Source organism: Mesitornis unicolor, unplaced genomic scaffold, assembly GCF_000695765.1.
Source record: "Mesitornis unicolor isolate BGI_N332 unplaced genomic scaffold, ASM69576v1 scaffold21350, whole genome shotgun sequence".
NCBI lineage: Eukaryota > Metazoa > Chordata > Aves > Mesitornithiformes > Mesitornithidae > Mesitornis > Mesitornis unicolor.
In genome coordinates this window covers 25,344-45,511 of record NW_010156502.1, presented here as the reverse complement: position 1 = coordinate 45,511, position 20,168 = coordinate 25,344, and the positions used below count along the sequence as shown (strand labels likewise).

At 44.1% G+C, this 20,168-nt stretch overlaps 1 protein-coding gene across 2 annotated transcripts in view; it reads right to left on the bottom strand.

Annotated features, from left to right (window-relative positions):
- Window positions 1–18,587, bottom strand: part of FLI1 (Fli-1 proto-oncogene, ETS transcription factor) — a 30,985-nt gene extending 12,398 nt beyond the window's left edge. Inside the window, exons 1-5 of one of the 2 annotated variants that reach the window (XM_010193391.1) lie at window positions 18,380–18,585; window positions 11,155–11,309; window positions 7,779–7,982; window positions 2,029–2,097; window positions 174–182 (exon numbers count right to left, since the gene is read on the bottom strand). In XM_010193391.1, coding sequence (XP_010191693.1) covers window positions 174–182; window positions 2,029–2,097; window positions 7,779–7,982; window positions 11,155–11,309; window positions 18,380–18,510 — 568 coding nt within the window. In that variant the 5' untranslated portion in view covers window positions 18,511–18,585. Of the gene's footprint in view, window positions 1–173; window positions 183–2,028; window positions 2,098–7,778; window positions 7,983–11,154; window positions 11,310–18,379 lie in introns of both variants that reach the window. The other variant, XM_010193383.1, reaches the window with a different exon arrangement.
- Between the last annotated feature and the right edge of the window lie 1,581 nt (window positions 18,588–20,168).

Below are 20,168 nucleotides of genomic sequence, written 5' to 3'. Positions count from 1 at the left end.
CTTTCCCTAGCCAAAAAATCCTGGTGATTTTCATTAGAGCCATTTATTTCTCAAAGGCAGCTGAAGACAGTTTGTACCAATGACGCTAAATACCATACTTTGGAGTGTTTATGAGGCCGAGAAGCAAAGAAGCACAGGCAATGAGAGCCCTTTGAACACAACAAGGTTTCTACCTATCGGATCTGAGAACAAAACACGGATACTTTGTGCACCAGCTGTGTAGGTTTACAGTATCTGTTTCTGCCATGAATGCAGCTTAAAAGCAGTGCCACAGGTTCTTCTGTAATGCAGAAGAGAAGTGAGAGGGCAGAAAATAGAAGGGAAAAAGGGATTAAAGTCTGCAGCTGCAAGCAGCCGAGGCCTCCAGAGCATGGCATGAAACCCCATACCTTTTTTTGCCATGTAGGTTCCTTTTTACAGCATGGGGATGGAATATGTTGTATAAAGCATAGTGTAAGAGCATGCATTTCTCCTGGCACTTGCACAAGCTGGTTATTTGCTCTGTGATCTTTGAGAATGCACAGGAAACATTACAGGAAGAGTAAAGAAAATCATATTTTCCCCCCCAGTCTGACATGTACTGTACTATTTCATCACCTCCTCCTGCTTTTGAATTCTCAAGAGAAGGTGGTTAGAAAAATTTCAGTTTTTATTCACAGGCCTAGAGAGAAGAAATATTTACAGGATTAATAGATTCAAGATACATCAACATAAAGAAAAATGCTTCATGTTTTGAGAAGTTAAGGAGAAAACACCTATAAAAACGATGATTTAAAACCTGAAATTCTTTTTCCAAAGGAATATCATTGTCTTGAAGCCAGTCTATTAAAAGGAAGCAAGGGAAATCCTGCTGTCTAACAGGCTGAGGAATTCCAAGCCCAGTTTTATGACCATCAAGATATGGATGCCAATTACATCCGGTGATATTGGACAAGACACTTCACTCTGCTCCCCCAATTCCTTATCTGCCAGCCTGTCATGTTCACGGGTCTCTTATCCTGTCACCTTATGTCACAAATAGCATTTGGAGCACAAACCAATAGGTCAAAGTGGGTCAGTTTATCCTAGAACAGTGTTCAGACATCAAATGTGTGCGTTGTAGGAAGAAATGGGAGAGGAATGGACGGGATTTCAACATTTCTATGCTGGTTCTTAATTTTTATTTGACTCTCCCATGGGTGCATTTAGTCCTTTATTGACACATGATGAAAGTACCACGTAACAGTAAAAACGCCCAGCTGACAGAAATCAAATGCAAACTCCTGTCAGCTGCACTACAGAAACACACTCGAGGGCAGTAAAAGTGGAGGGGGAGGAACGTTTTTCCCTCAAATTTCTTTCTGCCTGAGCGACTCTAGGCCCAACTTGCAAAGATAAAGGGTATAAAAAATCCAGAGGAGTGTCATTTTACACACAGCATTTCTCTCTAATAAGAAAATTCACAGCTTTCTTCCCTTTATTTTTAGCAGCCACCTGGCCCGAGGCAGAAAGAGCAGAGACTGGGATGTGTGTGTATATTCACGGGGGAAATTGTGGAGGAAAACATGCAGGGGTGTCTGCTTTATTTGGAGAGGAGCAAGCCTGGGTTTTACTGATTTTAAATAGATGACTCTTAGCATCAAAGTAGTCGTTGCCTTTAGAAATTCAACTGTCTGTGTCTTATAAGGGTTATAGTGTCTTGTAAGGGATATGCATCATACTTATCACAGCAACTCCCATCATTTTATCATGACTGAGAATCCAGTTTTTCATTAAAGATAAGAAAAGGAATAGGACTGTAGCTGCAAAGGAAGACCTGAAAAACCTGACTGGAGGATGAACAAGCAACTCAAAAGCCTGAAGGAGCCCCAAGTGTGTTATTAACTTTGGATAGGCTGCAAAATGTGAATTATTCTCTTTTAACCATGCAGTGCATGCAGAGCAGATCAGCACATTTTCATGCCAAGGATATTACAGAAAAGGTCTGGGCCCAATCAAAAACATCATGAGAGCACAGGAAGCCAGGACATTGAAATGCAAAAGACTGACCTTCTTTGGTGGCAAGACGTGAGGAAGCTTCTGTGTGGGATGGAGTATTGTAGACCAGCAGTGAGCTACCTGTAATGAAAAGGAGTTATTGCAGTTTGAACGCACTCTGCCAGTGGGGAACCATGCAGGCAGGTAGAAAATGCTATCACTGGGATCTAAAGACCAAATTTTTCAGACAATTAAGCACACATTTGCTATGTTGGATATGAAATTCTTTTCAAGGCTTGGTAGCCGTGTGTCACACATGTGCTACTTTCTCCACTTGCAAATCAAAATAAAGAGATTTGCCTCCTTTGCTGGGCGCCTTGATGTCCTCTATTGAAAAATGGTATTAAAGGTTGAGGTTGAATGATGCCCTTACACAGGTACAATATCTGTCACAGCAGAGCCTCTAGAAATCACTATGGCACAGATTGTATTACAGGATAATGAAGAAGCTTTTCTCTCTCTGGCTGTGATAGAGGAATTTCCCGTTTGCGTTTTCCCACTTTAGGAGTGCCATGAATTGCACTGTCAGGATCTGAACATTTTTAGAGCATCACATGCTTGATGCTGGGCCAACAGCTGCAAAAATCTCTCTGGTATCCCAGCATCTCCCATGCTTTGTGGAGTTTGAAGGCAGCTTTCTGGGTTTTGAGCATCCTTTCCATCCAGCCCCACTTGAAACAAAACTGTTCAGAGGAGCATAGAATAGGACCTGTTGGAAGGGTCATTGTTTTGCACAATTTCTGGTGGAAATGTGCCTTTCTAAGCATTTTACTTTGGTTCTCCTGCCAACACTTCTGGAGATGGAGGAAGAGGCCCTGCGAGCTGTTGGAAGCCAGCATGTAATAGACATTTCATGGTTGTCTAGTTATATGCGTTTACTCTGCATAATCTTCTAGGCTCACCTTTCCTACAGCTCTTTGACAATGTTTCTGCTGCATCAGACGGTGCCATTCCTAACAGGGCTGAGGGACACTCTCTTTAGGGACTGATGATATGATCTGGAGCAGGGCAGAGTTGCTTTTACAGACCCTTTCTGCTATTCATATCTGCACAGCCCTCTGTTCACTGAGATCCTGTCCCATTTAAGGTACTTGGTCCTAAGCAATGCACAGCAAACACTCTAGACTTCTATATATGCTGTGCTGCCCTGAGCATCCCCAAATTCTTTGGCAGGGCTAAGAATACCTCTTTTGCAGGTACTATAATACAAACGGATTAGGATCTTGTGACTAAACCGTGCAGTCTCCACATTCCTCTAATCCCCATGATCCCAAATAGCAGTGACCTCACTTGCCCCTCAGTAGTACTCACAGTGTGTCTCACTTTCCTGTGAGAGCAGAGGATTAGGCAGTTCACTGCCAGAAGCAACAGCCATTGCAGGTGCTGGATCTCATTGGCCCTGTGTTCCTATACATTTCTCTTCTTCCCCAAATGCAAACAGAGCCAAGACATGCACAAGCCAGCGTGTACACAGCAGTAAAAGGTGCTGGAAAACAAAGCCTACTCAAAGGGAGTGGAGAATGGATGCAAAACAGGAGATGTTTCAGAAGACCAGGATGGATAACATGGTAACCCAGGAGGGAAATAGCTCAGAGGGATCCCATGGGCACCGTGACTGTGAAGGCTGCAGATAGCCAAAATTATTGGCTTAAATATTTAGAGATTCACTGGTCTTTTGCTGCTGCTAGAGGAACAGCTACAGCTTTGTCCACTTAAAGCATGTTTTCATCAGATGGGTTCTGGTTTGGGCATTTCTTCCTGGAATATCTGTGGGGAAACTTCTGCCCACCACTCTCTCCTTCTCTCCTCCTGAATGCAACGCCCAGCCCTGCTTGCCCCTGCCAGACAGGGAAGTGCTGGGGAACTCAGAAAGGAGTTTTCTATGACTACATAGGCTGCAAATGCCTGGTTGCACTGCCTGGCTGAGGAGGGGGTGGGGTGATGAATAGCGCTGAACAAGCCTGTATGATCAACCTATAGCTACTTTACGCTAAAAAATGCAGCCCAAGCCACTGGAAAGGGCCAGCGCCTCCCCCAGTTTAATTGCTAAAAGTTCTCACCTTTGCCCGACAGTCTGAGGTTTCTGGTGGGAACACCACAGAAAAGGAAATGTGTTTCCTATTAAGGGGCTTCAATGGAGGAGGAAAAGAGAGAAAGCCAGAGACACAGATCAGGACAGGGAGAAGCAGACAGACAGACAGACAGACAGAGGCCAGGCTGCTCCCTCCCTTACTCGTTCCTGGGCAAAACTTTAGCTTTCTTATTCCCCCTACCCCTCACTGGGTGAGAGACATCTTAGATTCAATCAGCTCTTTCTGGAAACACTGCTATTATTAATAAAGTGCAGGGCTATTTTCCTATAATTAATATTAAACATGTCATCTTATGGTTCCCTCCAGCTTTTCCTTTCTTCTTTTATTTTCCTTGCATTCATTAAAGAGGAAGATGGAAAAGGACTGAAAAACAGAGCAGAAGAGGTTTTTTTCCCCATAAAGCCGTCTTTTTCACAGGGCAGCTCATCCTTTTGAGATGCAGCAACATCTTGGTTTCACAGTCATGAAGTCTATTTAATCTGGAAGTCTTTTTTATTCTTCCGAAGGCCACAGTGGCCTTCCCTCCACATGTCCTGGTAGAATCAGGGTTCTGCTGCATTTAGCAGTATAGTTTTGCTTGGCATTAACGTATGGCTCGAGACCACAGAGCAGTTTTCTGCTTCTCACCGCAGTCTCATTCTTTCCCCTTTAGGCTCTTCTCATTTGTACACAGCACACATCACCGACTCCCCATCAACAGGGGGGAAAAGGGACGGGAGGTGACAGTTTGGGGTCCTTTTGGTGTTCATCCCAAACATCGTATGAAAACATTCAGCTCTCCCACTGAAGTTTTGCCTGAAGACTAAAGGTGCTGTGATATGAGTTTGGTTTAGGGTTAACTGTATTAAATAGCTCACCTGAACCTTCTATCTCCAAAACCAAGGTTGAGCTTTTGTTGAGGTCTTGCAGATGTTACCAGTTTATTTTTTCAATCTGGACTCAGATGTGTCAAAATAATGGATTTCATGGGCAGTTTTAAGAATGCTTTCACCCTGCTCAGGAGTGTAAAATGTTGAAAACCGTCTAAGGAAGCTGATTTCCAGGGGGTCTTGTCTGGCAAGCGAAGAAGTGCAGAAAGTTCACATCAGCTTTGTTTCATGGAAGACAAACACTGAAGCTGAGGATTCACTAGTCATCACATATCCATCTTAATGTCCTGAGAGGACAAACACCTTTCCAAAGAGACTACAAGCAGACGTAATGTAGCCTATAGATCTTCAGTTCCCAAAAATCCTCCTGTGTTTTGTTGCCATCACGTCTTCTCCACCCCAAGCAGAAACAGAGCTGGATGTCTCTGAAACAACCAACCTTACAAAAGGGGAAAATCCATGCAAAAAAGACCATCTCCCCATGGCACTGAGCTCAGAGGCTCCACACTAAACATCCGCTGGAAATCAGTCTGGAAAAACAATGAGCTCCTTTGGAAGGCGTTGCTCCGGGAGGGAGTTATCCAGAAACCAGACTGTCCTTAGGCAGCGCTGGGAACAGCTGCAGGGAAAGGAATGCTCTGCAGAGGCTGCCGGCCTCCACACAGACGGGAGCTTGCTTTAATCAGGACAGCACTCGCACAACGACGTCTTACAACAGCCCCAGGGGCTCAACAGAGAGAAATCTCGAATCGTAAAAGCTGAGGATGGACCGGGATTGGATTCTCCTTTCGTATGCTCCCATGTAAAGCTGGAGTAAGTGATTTGGCTGAATCCAGCAGAGTTGCTGGGGTTTTGAGCTATCCTAAGAGCACAGAAATCACTGTAGGCATTCCCCCGGCAGAACATTGTATTTTTATGATTATTATTCGCCGTGCAGCAGCACTTAAATGCTCCAACTGCATTAGGACTTCATCGTGCTGGGTCTTGAGAGACATCAGACACAATCCCTGTCCCACAGATTTGCCATCTCAGCAAAAGCAACAAGAAATCAGGATGACGAGCTCCATTTTACAGAAAGTAAAACCGAAGCAGAGGAACTGAAGCAAAGGTTTATTCCTCCTAATTTCAGGCATTTAAAGGCAATGTGTGAACGAGGGGCCTACCATCCTGAATTTCAACATGCCCTGTTATTTCTTTTCTATAAACAGAGAGCAGTGTGAGCACACTTCTGATTTAGGGACTTCAGGTAGCTAAAGGTAGAGGAGGAATTTGCTCCTGAACAAATGGACAGCAGCAAATGGTAAAGGTGGCAACTGAATCCAGATCTTCAGGCTGATGTCATGGGAGCAAGTATGCAATTCCTCTGATATGGTCTTTGAACACCCCAAGTAATGGGATCCCTATCACTGGAGATGCTGTCTGGAGCTAAAGCAACAGAAGAATTCAACTCTTCTGCCAACCTTTTCAAACCCAGCCTGGTTCTTTACTTCAAAAACCATACAATTCCTTCATCTCTTTCTGTCAATTCTCAAGTCTTATCAATGAGGCAATTCAAGCGTCTCACTTGAGTATTTATCTTGTGGGAATTTAAAAACCTTTCCGGTTACAAAGCGTCTGATTTGCCCAGCCGAAGTCAGGAGGTTTGGCCAAAGCAACACTGACTTCACCAAATTTCCCATAGAAGAGTGTAATTCTGTATGCAAACCTCGGTTAGAAAGCTCTTCTGTGTCTGCAGTAATCCCAAACTGTTCTGTGAAGCAGCAGCTCCTTGCTGATGAAACAGGACGAAATTTGCGAATTCTTTTGGATGGGAAGTGGCTTCATTGTGAAGTCACAAGGGCCAAAAAGTGTTCAAATCCAACAATTCAGTTCTTTGTTGTGAATCATTTCTTTGGCTCGACTTCTCAAAGAAAATAAAGGTGGGGCTTACAGAGGCACCCATCTGTGATCTAACTCTTGTCCCACTGTAATCTGTAAAACTCCCACTGGTTTTAGCAGAGACCAGCGCTGAGCAGCTTTGAAGAAACACCCTAAATAAATGCGGTCTCGCTGCTTTATTGCACTGGCCAGATGGAGACGTCTTCAGCTGCCTTTACATCACAATTTGATGTCCCAGTGGAGAAAATAGACTTTTTTTCTTTCTCTCCCTGCCCTCCCACCTTGCTTTATGGCACCTTTTCCAGTCCTCGAGCAATTATACTCCTATAAAAGCTGTTTCACTTGAAAAAATACTGGAGCATGTGGGATTTAGTTCCAGTTTTTGAGTACTGGGTCATTTGCACAGTGTCTGCTTCAGTGCACTTACATTTGTGGAATTGACCTTGTATTTTTTCCTCTTTCTGAGAAATCTGGGCCTCCAGGAACATAGAAAATCTCCAGCTTTGTCCAGTTGTGGGCCCTATTTTGAAGCAGTCCTTACCAGAAGGGTAGGAAGGGAGGCCACAGCCCTCGAACTGCAAAGTTATGGAATAATTTGCCCATGACCCATCCGTTAATGTTTGGTTTAATCTCCACAGCAAATTTGTGTATTTTTATCATATCACCACAGAAGTTTTTGTTATCTGTAAGAGTATCTAATCTTCTTCAGAGTCAGTTCTTCACCTCCCTGATAGCACCACCAACTCCATCTAAGTTAAAAATAACTTTCCAACCCAATTTTATTTGTCTCCTCCTCGTTTGCTCTCTCTGCTTGCCTTTCTCTGTTCTTCTCCCTACACCCTTGCTGCTATTCTTCCTGCAAGAAGAGCCCTACAGGTTTAATTTACCCTCTCATCCTGGGCTGAGCCAGGGCAATACTTACTTTCCCTGAGGTAACTGAGGTGAGACAACAGAACTTCTGTGTTGTAGAGGGAGGTGGTTCGGAGGAAATCATCCTTGTTCATTTTGCAGAGCTCTTTGCCGTCCATGTTCTGGAAGATGGTGGTGTCGATCTCCATTAATCCATACTCTTTTATAGCCCATTCCAGCCACTGGCGCACGTGTTCCTGGGTCCATAGGGTGGGATCTGGGAGGAAAGCACAAAGGTTGGTAACATCATATGTAAACCTCAAATCTAGAACTCACTGTAGCCCAGGCAAAGCATTAACCATTGTTTCCACAACCAAATGGATTTAATTTACTGATGCCAGTGCACTTTTTGCCAAGATGAACATATACTGTGCTATAACAGTGCTCAGAGCACAAAAATGCATCACGTTGACCCTCTAGCCGGGTATATTCCCGTAATTCTCCCAGCTGAATCTTATACCTGTGCTTGGGAACAGTATTAGTGACATTTGATGGTGACTTTTCTTCCTCTGGAAAATGCTTCCAAAAGCAGACTCATCCCTTTGAAAGGGTATGCTTGTCACAGCTTGGGTTCTGCACTGCTATAGAATTACATCAGTGCTGTATAAGTCACACCAGCGCATTACAGAGTCCCGACAGATGGCATTGTAAAGTCTGAAGATGGTGGTATTTACGGTCAGCAAAGGGACTCTGAAAAAAATTATTACTATTGCTTAAACAGAAGGGTTTGCCATGCACCTCTGAGTCACATTTGCTCACCCCGCTGACAAGAACACAATTCTACCTCTGCTAGCCCTGTAAAACCAGGACAGCCATTGGAGGGCAATGTGGGTTTTATACTGCCCCATGCATCATTATCGACTGTCAGCAGAGCTCCAGCTGTGGGAGCTTTATTACTGGCGATGACGTAGGAGAGAGATTGAACCCGGCTGGAGCTTCAGACCCCATGGTGTTGGGTTGCTGCATCAGTAGTTAAAAAAAGAAATCATCCTTTGAGTTTCGAAAAGAGCATTAGATCAGAAAGCCCCAGCAAGACTTTGTGCCACAATACCAATTTTACAGAGTCCTTTTCAGAGCATATCTGCATTTTCAGATGTTTCCTGTGCTGCTTCTCCCCATGCATCCCATTTCAAAATTGAAGCTGGAGAGGATTGCCTAGTCAAGCTTCAACTTCAGAGCTGTTTGATCTGTCCCTCACTGCTGGTCCGTTCCTCTAAGATAAACCTCAAATGAAACAAACCTCAAATCCTCAAGAGCACGGAGCCATCACACAGCTGGCAGGTTGTGCTCTGGGGAGGGACAAGAAATGCCATAGCATGAAATGGAAAAGAACAAGGGGTATTGAAATTATACCTGGGACATTTCCTCACTGGATTTCTACTAAAACCAGGTTGCTTAAAGCTGAATTTTAAACAAGGAACTTGCAACTCCATAGCTTTGCAAGTCTGCTTTGGGAAAGAAAGATGGATTTCCTTTAAATTTAGGCAATAGACAAGTTAAATTCTGCTTTCTAAGCACTGGCAAAAGGCTGCAAATTTCACAATGCAAGTATTCAAGGGAGGATTTCTCTTTGTTTTTTTAATTGAAAGAGTTGTTTGTCTTGAGTTTTGAAAAAACCCCAGCATTTAGAGGCCATAGTGAATTTGTGGTCTCCCTTTAAACAAACACTTTTGAATTTCAGATATTCATTCAGCCTATTTATCACTCCAAAAGACATTGAATGGTTTCTGAAAAACTGCTGCCTTGATACTCCTTCGAGTTCATGGCTTAGAGTTCATTATTATTACTGTTGCAAGCCTAATGTGACATTATTCTTGCCTATCTTCACCCTAATGCGCTATAAATCTTTACTCTGGATTATATTAAAATTTCCAAATGCCTTTCTTGGCTGAATTTGCCTTCATATCCTGCAGCCAGAGATCTGGGATGATGTTCATTATTGTCTTCCAAAGTCTGTTAAATCACTGCTATTTCACAAGTATCTCAAAGTTTTGATTTGTGGATGCTCATGAGAGGGTGGGGGAAAGTCCTTTTTTCCACTTTCCTTCAAAGAGGAGATTTCGAACCTTCTCTTCCACTGAGAGCACTCAAAGTCACTTCCCCTATTTCAACCACAGCACTAAACTTTAGCCCAACCTTGATCTTTTTAAATATGGACAAATAGCATGGTGAAGATTAGGATGAATTTTCCTTCTTGCCTATCTTTAGCCCCCATTATAATGAGAAGCTGGTGTCAGCTACCACCTTTCTGGGCAGTATTGAAGCTGAAAACATGTCTGGTCCTGTCACCAGTTAGGTTATTCCATCTCTCAAAGCAGATCCTAACAAGGGCTTAAACGGTACCTTGAGATTTGCTGTCAATCCTTTTATTGGCTTCCCTTCACTACATTCAGTTCAAGCTTTTCCTTTTCATCCTAAATAGCAAACAAATGCTTGGGAATTGTCATCTGTTCATGGTCAAGCCACGTTCAGAAAACAGAGCTAAATTCCACGAGTACATTTCTTTCTGCCAACAGTTCATTGGCTTGAATCAGCTACAACCCTTGGCAAAACCCTCACGACACCGGGTGAAAAGATGCACCCCTTGAAATCAGTGGAAGTTTTGGTACATAAATTGGGCCAGGACTTGGCTTGTAATATGTCCTGGAAAGTTTCCTGTTTGTATCTTTGGTGTTTATAAACATTGCAGGGAAAAGACGACTTCTTCCAGGTTCAGGCTTCACCAGTTGCCTGCCACAGCGGCTCTCATCCTTGGCTGTCCACATGTATCTGCTGCATCCTGCCAATTCCAGACAGCAGATGTGGAGCTCAAATCCAAACACAGAACTGGACAGGAATGTTTCTGTGTAACGGTTTTTGGAAGGGTAATGTAGTTTCTGCAAAATATGATTTTTCTGGTTTTCGACTTCGAACAAACAAATGAAAACAAAAGAGCTCATTTTGAATCAATATAACATGAAAGTGCATCTGGGCCCTGCAGAGCATCGTGAGAGTTATAATTTGGGTCCACTTCATGCTTATTCTTGCCTATGAACTGCACTCTTTGATCACACCACGCATGTCCCAGGAAGCACTGCAGATTCTCCTCTAACACTTGAAAGGAGAAGGATTTGGTTCAATACACTGAAACAACACTTCATTCCAGGAAAAAAAGACAGGAAAAAGAAAGACAAACAAAAAGCAGCACTAATAATCCACTTCTTATTCTTATTAAAGGTAGAACATATATTGGCACATGGGAAATTCCCACTAGCCTGAAACTCTGATCTTTTCCTTACTTTTTACATGGTTTGTAAGGAAGATAATTCCTCAGAGAGTGCATAAGCAAGGTTTATCTGTTCAGCTGGATATTTAAGGCAGACCAAGGAAAGAGTTGGATGGTGTGGTACCTGCTGGGACGATGACTCTCCTCTCGTTGGTGGTCATGTTGGGAGGAGGCCCGTTCTTCTCATCCATGTAGGTGCTGTAACTCATGGGGTTGGACTCTGTCCCTGCTCCGACGAGTTTGCTGCATTTGTTCACACTACAGTCTACAGGGGACTCCCTGAAATGTGAAAGGAAACAGATGACTTATTATTGTGCACCTTTTAGCCCTGCTGTAGCAGAAGGAGGGTTGGATTACTGAAATGGCAAGTGTCCCGAAGGTGACAAGATAAGGGGAGTTTCTTTGCGTGTGGGAATGGCTGTGTCACATGAATGTCACAAGGCGATCTGTGAATCACAAGTCTAATGGAGGGGATCTCTGAAAACGAAACCAGTTGGAGGAAAGAGAGTTGGAGGTGCAAATTAGGACTCTCAGGCAAACGCAATGGTAGCTGTAAGGTCGCACTCAATGCCTCTGAAATATCAAAACTCGTGAACCAGATAAAAAACAAGTGCCTGTCACATTGGTCTATCGGTTACACCCTCTGCACCCTTTATTGCTCAGCTCTATTTTAGCAGTCCTTCAGATACAGCTTGGTGCTCCTGAGAGCTCTTGTTGGACTGTTTCACTCTTGTACTTTGTTAAATCCAACCTCATCTTTCTGTTACAGGGGAGTCTATCAGTTGGCTGCCCTTCTCACCTCATGACCTAAGGCATTCCTATAGAGTTAATCAGAAATACAGATACGCCCCACTCATTTCATTAACAAAGAACACAAAAGATCCACACTAAGATGACAGAACAGTCCCAGGAAAATACTGCAATATTAGCATGGTATCTAAAGAGGCTTATTTCTATAGGTCTGAATGTAACTGATCTTGTCTTTTCTTAACAGTGAAACAGTCCCAGGGTTGTCTACTACTTGGAGAGAAGATTTAGAAATCTTCGGTGCCTTAGGCATGAGTCAAGAACTTCAGACCACAGAAACTGTGTGTGAAAAAGGCTCTGGCTCCAGTTTAACTTCTGAGGCGATGGAGTGATGAGGAGGGAACATTTAGCAACTCAGGTGGCACTGTGCTAAGACCTGGACTACATGCAGCCCCTTGGCAAGCAATAGGCTTCCTCTGTCCTGCTCTGGGAGAATTATGAGCCTCCAAACCACACATAGGGAGCACAGACTTTGGTTTTCCCCAGCTGCAGTAGTAACTCAGGCTTTTAGCTCTAGAGGTGACCGAAAATACCAGTCTGCAGCCTGCCACATGCACACTGCACATCCCAGCTCTGACAGATGGACCAGGGATGGGCAGTGTTGTTTTCCTCACCTTTACAAGGGTGCATTTTTGTGAAATCCCTATGCAAAGCGAGCATGGAGCCCATATCCATGCAGTTTAGTCCAGTGCTTTCATGGCACAGCTGCCCTACTTCCCTGCCAGAAACAAAGCGGCCTGGGAGGAAACCATCCGTCGAAGGGTAAGAGCTACAACAGTGCACCAAATCCCACCCTCTGAGTTCAGCTGGCAGGACTTCCCAGTGTGGACACTAAACAAATTTGCTTCTTAATCTGAAAAGGGATGGGGGGAGGGAGAAATTACCGAAATTCAGTTATCATGGCTGGGAGATAAATGCTCCACCGAGATATTCTAAGGCAGATGGTAATTTTTTCCTCATGTCTTACTGAGGGAATGTTGCTTGAAAATGGAAATAAGATGTATAACTTACACATGTTCGAATTTAAGGTTTTACTATTTCGCCTACTGTTTTTCCAGGCAGGGACCCAAAATCCGCCTTCAGAGAGGGAAACTGCTGAAGGTTTAATGTCCCCGTGGCAGTCAGAGGAGAGTCTGAGCAACTGCAGGGACACAGGGGTTTTCACAGGGAGCGCGATCATTTCTAACTTTCTGTTGAAATACTTTGTGTCAGGTGTTAAATGCTGCCTGTACTGGCAGAGAAAAAGCCCTGAAGCAGCACAAAGGATCTTATTCTCTCCCGAGGTACAGGCTGTCCTGAGAAGACTCGGCGAAACGGCGAGAGCATCCGTGCTTCAGGGTGTCAGACTCCGTTCAGTGCTCACTGCCCTGCCTGGAGGTACTGACTTTAACTGGTGTGGGCAGCCCAGTCGTGTGACAGACCCAAACACAAGTATGGATTCCCACTGCCTTTGGGTTGAACTTCTCCTTCCTGCAGACACAGCAGCAACATTTTCTTTGAGTTGCCTGCAGCCAGCACCTCCCAGGTGTTAGTGCTGGTAAAACAACCTGCTGCCTGGTGTCCTTCTAAAGGGTTCACTCTCAACCCTCTCAGCTGAGATAGGGGATTTATGATAGAATAGTTACATACATAGTATTCATAGAATAGGATATATCCAGACTCTCAGATAAGTACATCTTCTAAAAAGCTTATCTGCTAGGAGCATACGTGCTTTCTACTGGCATGAAATGACACATGTGAAAACACCACGGGGCCCTTGGCTGTCTCTGCTCTCTCTGCACATCCACATGACCGACACAGCAAAGTAAAAATAACACCAACACTGGAAGATATCTCCTCGGTGGTTTTATGAGGATTTTTGCCTTTGCAGACTCTATTCTTGGCAGTTAGGGCCCTGCCTATCCTCTGCCTTGCTCCACGGCTCAGCAGCCAAAACCAGACAACCAAGTAGAGGAGGTTGACATCTGAAAAGAAGTTTAAGGGACTGAGGTGTCCTTACAACCACTGATTCACCACTGTGGGAAGAGAAGCTGCCCTGTTAATCTTATGGGACATGTGAAATGTGCTTCGTGTACCTGACAGGGTTGTGTCTGTGTAGATGCCTTCTGAGGACGTTTTCAGGATGGTTGGATCCAGAGCTACCTGATCTGATAGCACAAGCACAGACATAGCTGGGAATAGCATTGCCAAAACTTAATTGGGCAGCTGACAGAATTGTCATTCCCTTAAGAAAAATATTGTGAAATCTTTAATGACAGCAAGCAGGAAAATCCTTACTTCTGTGTCTTCTGTAACCCAGCATTTCCTACCAGATCCAATTTACTGGAAAATGAGACAGCACTACCAGATTGAATCATCTTTGGACTGTCCCAGCCCAAGATGAGGGATTTTGCCATATCCCAGCAGAAGGTAGGCATAGAGCAACACAAAGAAGAATTCAGTGTGGGGAACAACTACAGCATCAAATGAGAACGGGGAGCTGCGAGCCATGAATAGTGTATTCATCGAGTACAGATCCTTTCTTAGTTCATGCGTTACCCACACGCAGACGGAGATTCATATAAAAATTTCCTCATTATTTGAAACAGTTTGTGCGAGGGGGTTTCAGATGCCAGCTTAATCCTTGACTTTTCTCAGAGAATTCAGACCTTCAAGTAGCTGGACTTGCTCAGGTTCTGGGCAGAAAATGTTGTAGATCTGCTAAGGTAAATGGATATAGGCTGCTTTCACAACATCTCCTAAGTATATTCACTGAGGCCAAGGAATATGGAGCAGTTTTCATGCCCACTGTCCGTCCAAAGACTCTTCGTTCCAGCAGCTCCGGTAGCAGTCTCTGGGGATGCCAAGAGCTCGGTGTTTTGGGAAAGTTTATGCTAGACTGGCCAAAAAGGACAAGCAGCTCGCCTGGCATTGACTAATAAATCCTCTGTACAGCTTCAGCCTGTGCTCCAGATACCTGGAAATAAAGCAGTGACTGTCTCTGGGCCTCTGTCTAGGAATCACCTTTGGCTTTCATTCGAAAGGGCAAAAGAAGGGATTTCAGTGATTTCTGAGCCTGACTCAGTGGTGGTCAGAAGAATATTTCCTTCTTCTTTCTAGCCCTTTCTCCTACCCTTTCATTCCTCCTCTCTTCCCATCTATCTTTTTTTATTTGCTGCTTTTTGCTGTAAGTCCCCATTTGGTCGTCTCAGCTTTCATATTCACAGTTGAAATTAGTTTTTAATTATGTTTTTTGTTCAGTGAAGGGAGTAAGAACAGAGATACTGCGATTCTGCTTGCGGATCTTTCTCAGAGGCAGGGAACAGAGCTATCGGGGCAGAATCCCACTAGAGGGCTCACACGCTGCTTAAAGAGACTTTTATTCTTTTACACATCATCGATGGTGCCTTTGTTTTGTTTTGAGAGAATTCTTGTGGCTTAAAACTGCTCTGAGATCCTGAACCTTACCATTACTTTAATATTCTGAAGCAAGAGAGCATCTCCACAGTATTAACTTCATTATTTTAGCTAGGCAAAATTTGTAACGTCAGTTGGAATTACACAGTGAAGTTTGCTCGCATCTATGCACACATCCAGCACATTAGAAAGTCCTCTCACATTTGACTATCATTCAAATTTTATACCATATTTTATGGCCATACACTACATCCAAGTCTGATAATATTTGAAACTGTGACAAAATTTCTCCTATATCTTGTAGTATTACAGAAGTCCCATCTTCTCCTCTAAAACTTTGATCCGCTGCCTAAATATCCCATGTGCACAGTTAGTATGCAGTTATCTGGGAAACTCTTTCCAATTTGGGAGTAAATGAGGAAAACCCAACACGGGGTAGAAAGCTGGGCAGGTTTTCCATGTTGTTCAGCACTTGGAGGGAAAAGAGACTTGGAGAGGGTCTTTGAAGACCCTGCTGAGGATGTAACCAACTCATCACACCACAGTTCCCAGCAGTCAGACCTGTGTCTGGTTGCTAAGAAAAAGAAGAAAACCTGGACACAGTCCCTTACCATCATCCAGCTCCCTCCATTGTAGGTTTCCTACAGCTTTATCACTCCCTAGTGTACATAAACCACTCTCTGGACAAGCAGAAAACGCCAGCACTTCAAGTACAGGTGAAATGCAGAATAAAGCTCCTCCCTCTCATAAGCCAGCTGGAACTCGGTGAGAGGGGGTGCTTGAAAGACAAGAGAAGGAGAGGCACAGAGAGAGGGAGGGCGAATGGGTTTTGTTGTTCAGTTATTTAGTTCAGGTTAATCTGTATTGAGATCGGCGTTTGCCGCTCAGATGTGCGTGAGTTTTGCCAGGCGGCTGATGGGCAGAGGGACAAGCAGCTGGAGTGGCCCAACCCGTAACAACAAACTGCAATGGACATGGAAAGGGTAAATTTTTAGCCATGAGGAAAGGATGGATAAGTCAGACGAATGTTCTCATTTCTTGGGTGGATTGGAGCCCTTGTGCTATCAAAATGCAAGGCTGAAAGCTTTTTCAGTGCTTAGTTCTGACATTCAGAGCAGTATTTTCTTTTCTTCTGGTGAGTTGGGAAGTTGTTACCCCTTTTTCAGAGAGATTGAGGACACTTAGCTACTGCCTAAGAACCTGGTAGTCTTGAGCAAGCCCGTAAAGAAGGATTTCCTTTTTGCCCAGAATAAACACACTTCTAGAGGGCCTTTCTCTATGGGTATCAGAGCACTCACAGTTGTTAATGAAGCAGTTTGTCAAAGCAGTATTATTTCCCCTTTTTTCTGAGCAGATGAGGAAATTGTAACACAGAGATCACAACAGAAGAACAGCCCAATACTTTGGTTTCCAAAGACATACGGAACACATAGGATGAGAACATTACCTGCACTTTTGGACATACAAATACCCACACATACAGAATTTATACACAGGGTGCCCTTGGCCCTCCAAAATTTGCTCGAGTGAGACAACCAAGGAGCATAATGTGAGGAAACATTCTCTGCATATTGGTCTGACACTATGGGTGTGAGCAACCGATGTGATGCTACGAAGGGCTTCCTCACACCATCGTAGGACTGTGTTGCCCGTGCCATACATGAAGCTGACTCTTCCACCTCAGTTCTGGTGGCTGCTTCACCTCTTTGGAGGATGGAGAGGGCAGACCTGCACAGCACCACACACAGACCTTGCTCATTCGGTCAGGATCCCACTCTGCATTGAAGATTTTAGTCCAGAAATGATACTAAGATACAACCGGCACAAGATTAAATTCAGTCTACAAATGATCACCGTCAAAGACCAACTGACGCAAAAACCTTTATCTTAAAGTAAAATCAGCATCTACTGTATACTTACGAGGAAAAAAACATGCTGCTGTTTGAAGTCTTCAACACCATCAACTCACTATGCAAGTCTGAAAGTGCAAGGCTGCTTTCTGTTTCAAACTGCACTTTGCTAGGTTCTCAGAAACCAGGAAAATAGGCTGCTACAGAGCCCCTAAACGAACTCTAAAGAAGAAGCACCCTGTATTGTTTAACCGTCTTGTATTAGCATTGCACAAATGCTAGAGGTGTTTGTGACTTTGAAATTAAAATCAAATGAAGAATTAATATGAACTCTAAAACCCAAGGCTAAAAATTAAAATTGTTTTTATTGTATACATTTGAAATAATTGGAAAACTTTACAGCTACAGTTTTTGCCCACTTTAGTGTCATTTTTTCTTAACTTTTGACTTGTAGAAATGTTTTTTAACATAGGCAGTCTGAGCTCTGATAGTAAAACATCTTCAAGCTTTTGAATTTCTCATTGAACAGGGAAATGATCCATCTCCCTGAGCTCTAACTGCAAATGGTGGGGGCAAACCTCCTACCTCTTTGGCTAAAAGCTGTAGAGGATTCATCATAACCCATGTCCTGTTGAGGGTTAACATCACTGCTCAAGTCCACTCCTGAACTCTCTTTTTCACCAGTGGTCACATCTACTCACACAGAAGCTGTGGGCATATGCCTTTTGTTTTATTACACCTCATAGACTGCGATAAGAGAGCTCAGTCTCCTCTTTTTCTCCTCTCTCCAGCAAGCAGCTCTTTAGTTTCATATGGTTGCTTCTGTCATGGCAGAGCACAAATCTGGTTACAGATGCAAAGAGAAGTGCCCTCTGTTCAGTTCAATAAAGCAGCTCTCACTGGTTTCACTCTGGAGCACTGGTATAAACACCGACTGTTACTGCATGACCAACTCCATCTTCAGGAGCCCCTTGAACCACAGCACATTTGTGGGATGCTGAAGGAAGTGATGAAATGTGGAATTTATGACAGTGTTTGCAGCATGAACTCTGTCCTGGCAGTCTCATGCCCCACTCTGTGCAGTGTTCATGGAGACTGGTCAAGATGCATACTGCAGAACTGCAAAAGCAAGATCCTCGTGCCATTAAAAAATGAGTGACACAGGAACTCCAAGGGGAGTGGGATATGATCCACAAGGAGTGGAGTTTGTTGATCTGCAGGACAAGAGCATGAACGAACCATACGTGCTTTGCTTTTACTGAACATTTAGTAGATGTGCAAAGGGTCTGTCCTTACCTTGATCCATTCATGTGGTCATATTCCCTTTTGACGTTGACCCGGACAGGCTGGTTAATCCACTCCTGCTGCGGAGGCAAAGGGTTGATTTTGTGCGGTTGGCCATAGTCAGGGTTCCCTGAGGCTGTCATATCCGCCTTGGGGAGGTGAGTGGCAGCGCCGTACGTGGAGTCAAAGAGGGACTGGTCGTCGCTCACCACCGACAGGGCCTCCTGGGGAGAAAAAAAACCAGCAAGTGCTCAGAGCCATGACTAAACCAGTAACTCCACTCGTATTCTCTCTTTGAGCTGGTGAGCACCTGCAAGGCCCCACAGCTGCCCAGCACTGTCTGAAATTGCCATCTGCCCGGATTGCAGGTTGAATCAGATGCTTTGGGGTCCATTAACCCGTATGCAAAACCAGTGGGTAGCTCTGCTGGCTGCTGGGTTGCTCTGGGTGGGGCAAGAGTTAAGATTAACTCGACTTCTGCAAACAGCAAAGGTGGCTGCTGGCTGCTGTACCACTCTCATTGCATGCTATAAGCAGCTTCATCTGCAATTTTGGATAGTTACCTGCCCACTTGTTGCAACCAGAGAGATGTGTAACATTCCTAGAGTGTCATTTGAAGGTCCATACATCTCCATTCATTTGTGTGGTGTTTATATTTTGAGGTTACTAGTGAAGGAGGAGCAGTCAGTGCAGGTCAGAGTTATGGGTGTTAGTGGTGAGATAAAAAATGCATTACTTGATGCTTTTTGTTTATCTTGTGGGGAATGGAGGCCTGGTGAGTTACCAAACTGTGCATTTCTAGAAATGCTTCAAAACAGGAAATTGTTATCCTTTTTTCTTCCCCTGCTGAAACTCCAAATGTTGACAAAACGTTTTGACTATCAATTTTCCTTTGCTGGTGCGCTTGGGTTTTCTAAATGAAGCATCCCAGGCCCAGCAAGGCTTTGGCACAGCCTTGCCTTATTCCAAGTGCATCTGACAGGACCTGCATGTCCTTCGTGGAGCTAAACTAACCACACATAACACAGCTGCCACTATGGCTGGCAAGGCAGAAAGTGAAGGAGGAACCTCCCAAAGTAAAAGCACAAACTGCTTTAATGGGAGTTAATGGGGCAGACCTCCAAAATAAAGACCTCCAACAGACTCATCTACGTTGCTGGAATCCTGTGATTACATGAGAATCTAAGTGCAAATCAGATATTACCAGGCTCACGATATCATCACAAAAATGCCAATAGTTAGAGTCTGCTAAACATGAGAATCCATCCCAGCTTGAAGTTAACCCACTTTGAGAGTCAATAGTTAGAGTCTGCTAAACATGAGAATCCGTCCCAGCTTGAAGTTAACCCACTTTGAGAGACAGGTCGGTCCTCTGCATTTATGAATATCAGCACTTTTCTATCTGTGATCTCGGCTCACATAACAAACCCAAATCAGTCTGAATAGCCTAGAATTTAAGTGGGTCTGACTAAGCTTGAATTCGGAGGAAGCCTCAAACATCTGCAGAAGTCCTGCTTTTCAGTATTTGCTGTAAAAGTTTTATGAGCAACCTCTCCCACTGATCAGCTACAGCTACAGCTTTTAAACTGGTTTTGTGAAGGCAAGATGTCAGGCAGGGCTTCCTAAATAACACAGCTTCTCTAAGTCTCTGCTTCCTCTCAGCACAGAAAATGTGGGGTTCCCTACATTATGGCATGAGGTGGTAGGTGAACCCCAAGTACCTGGGGTGCTGGACTGGCCTACAACTCTCTAGACTCAGTCTCCACATGTTACTGGTCAGAAGCGAGGAAACCATGAGCAT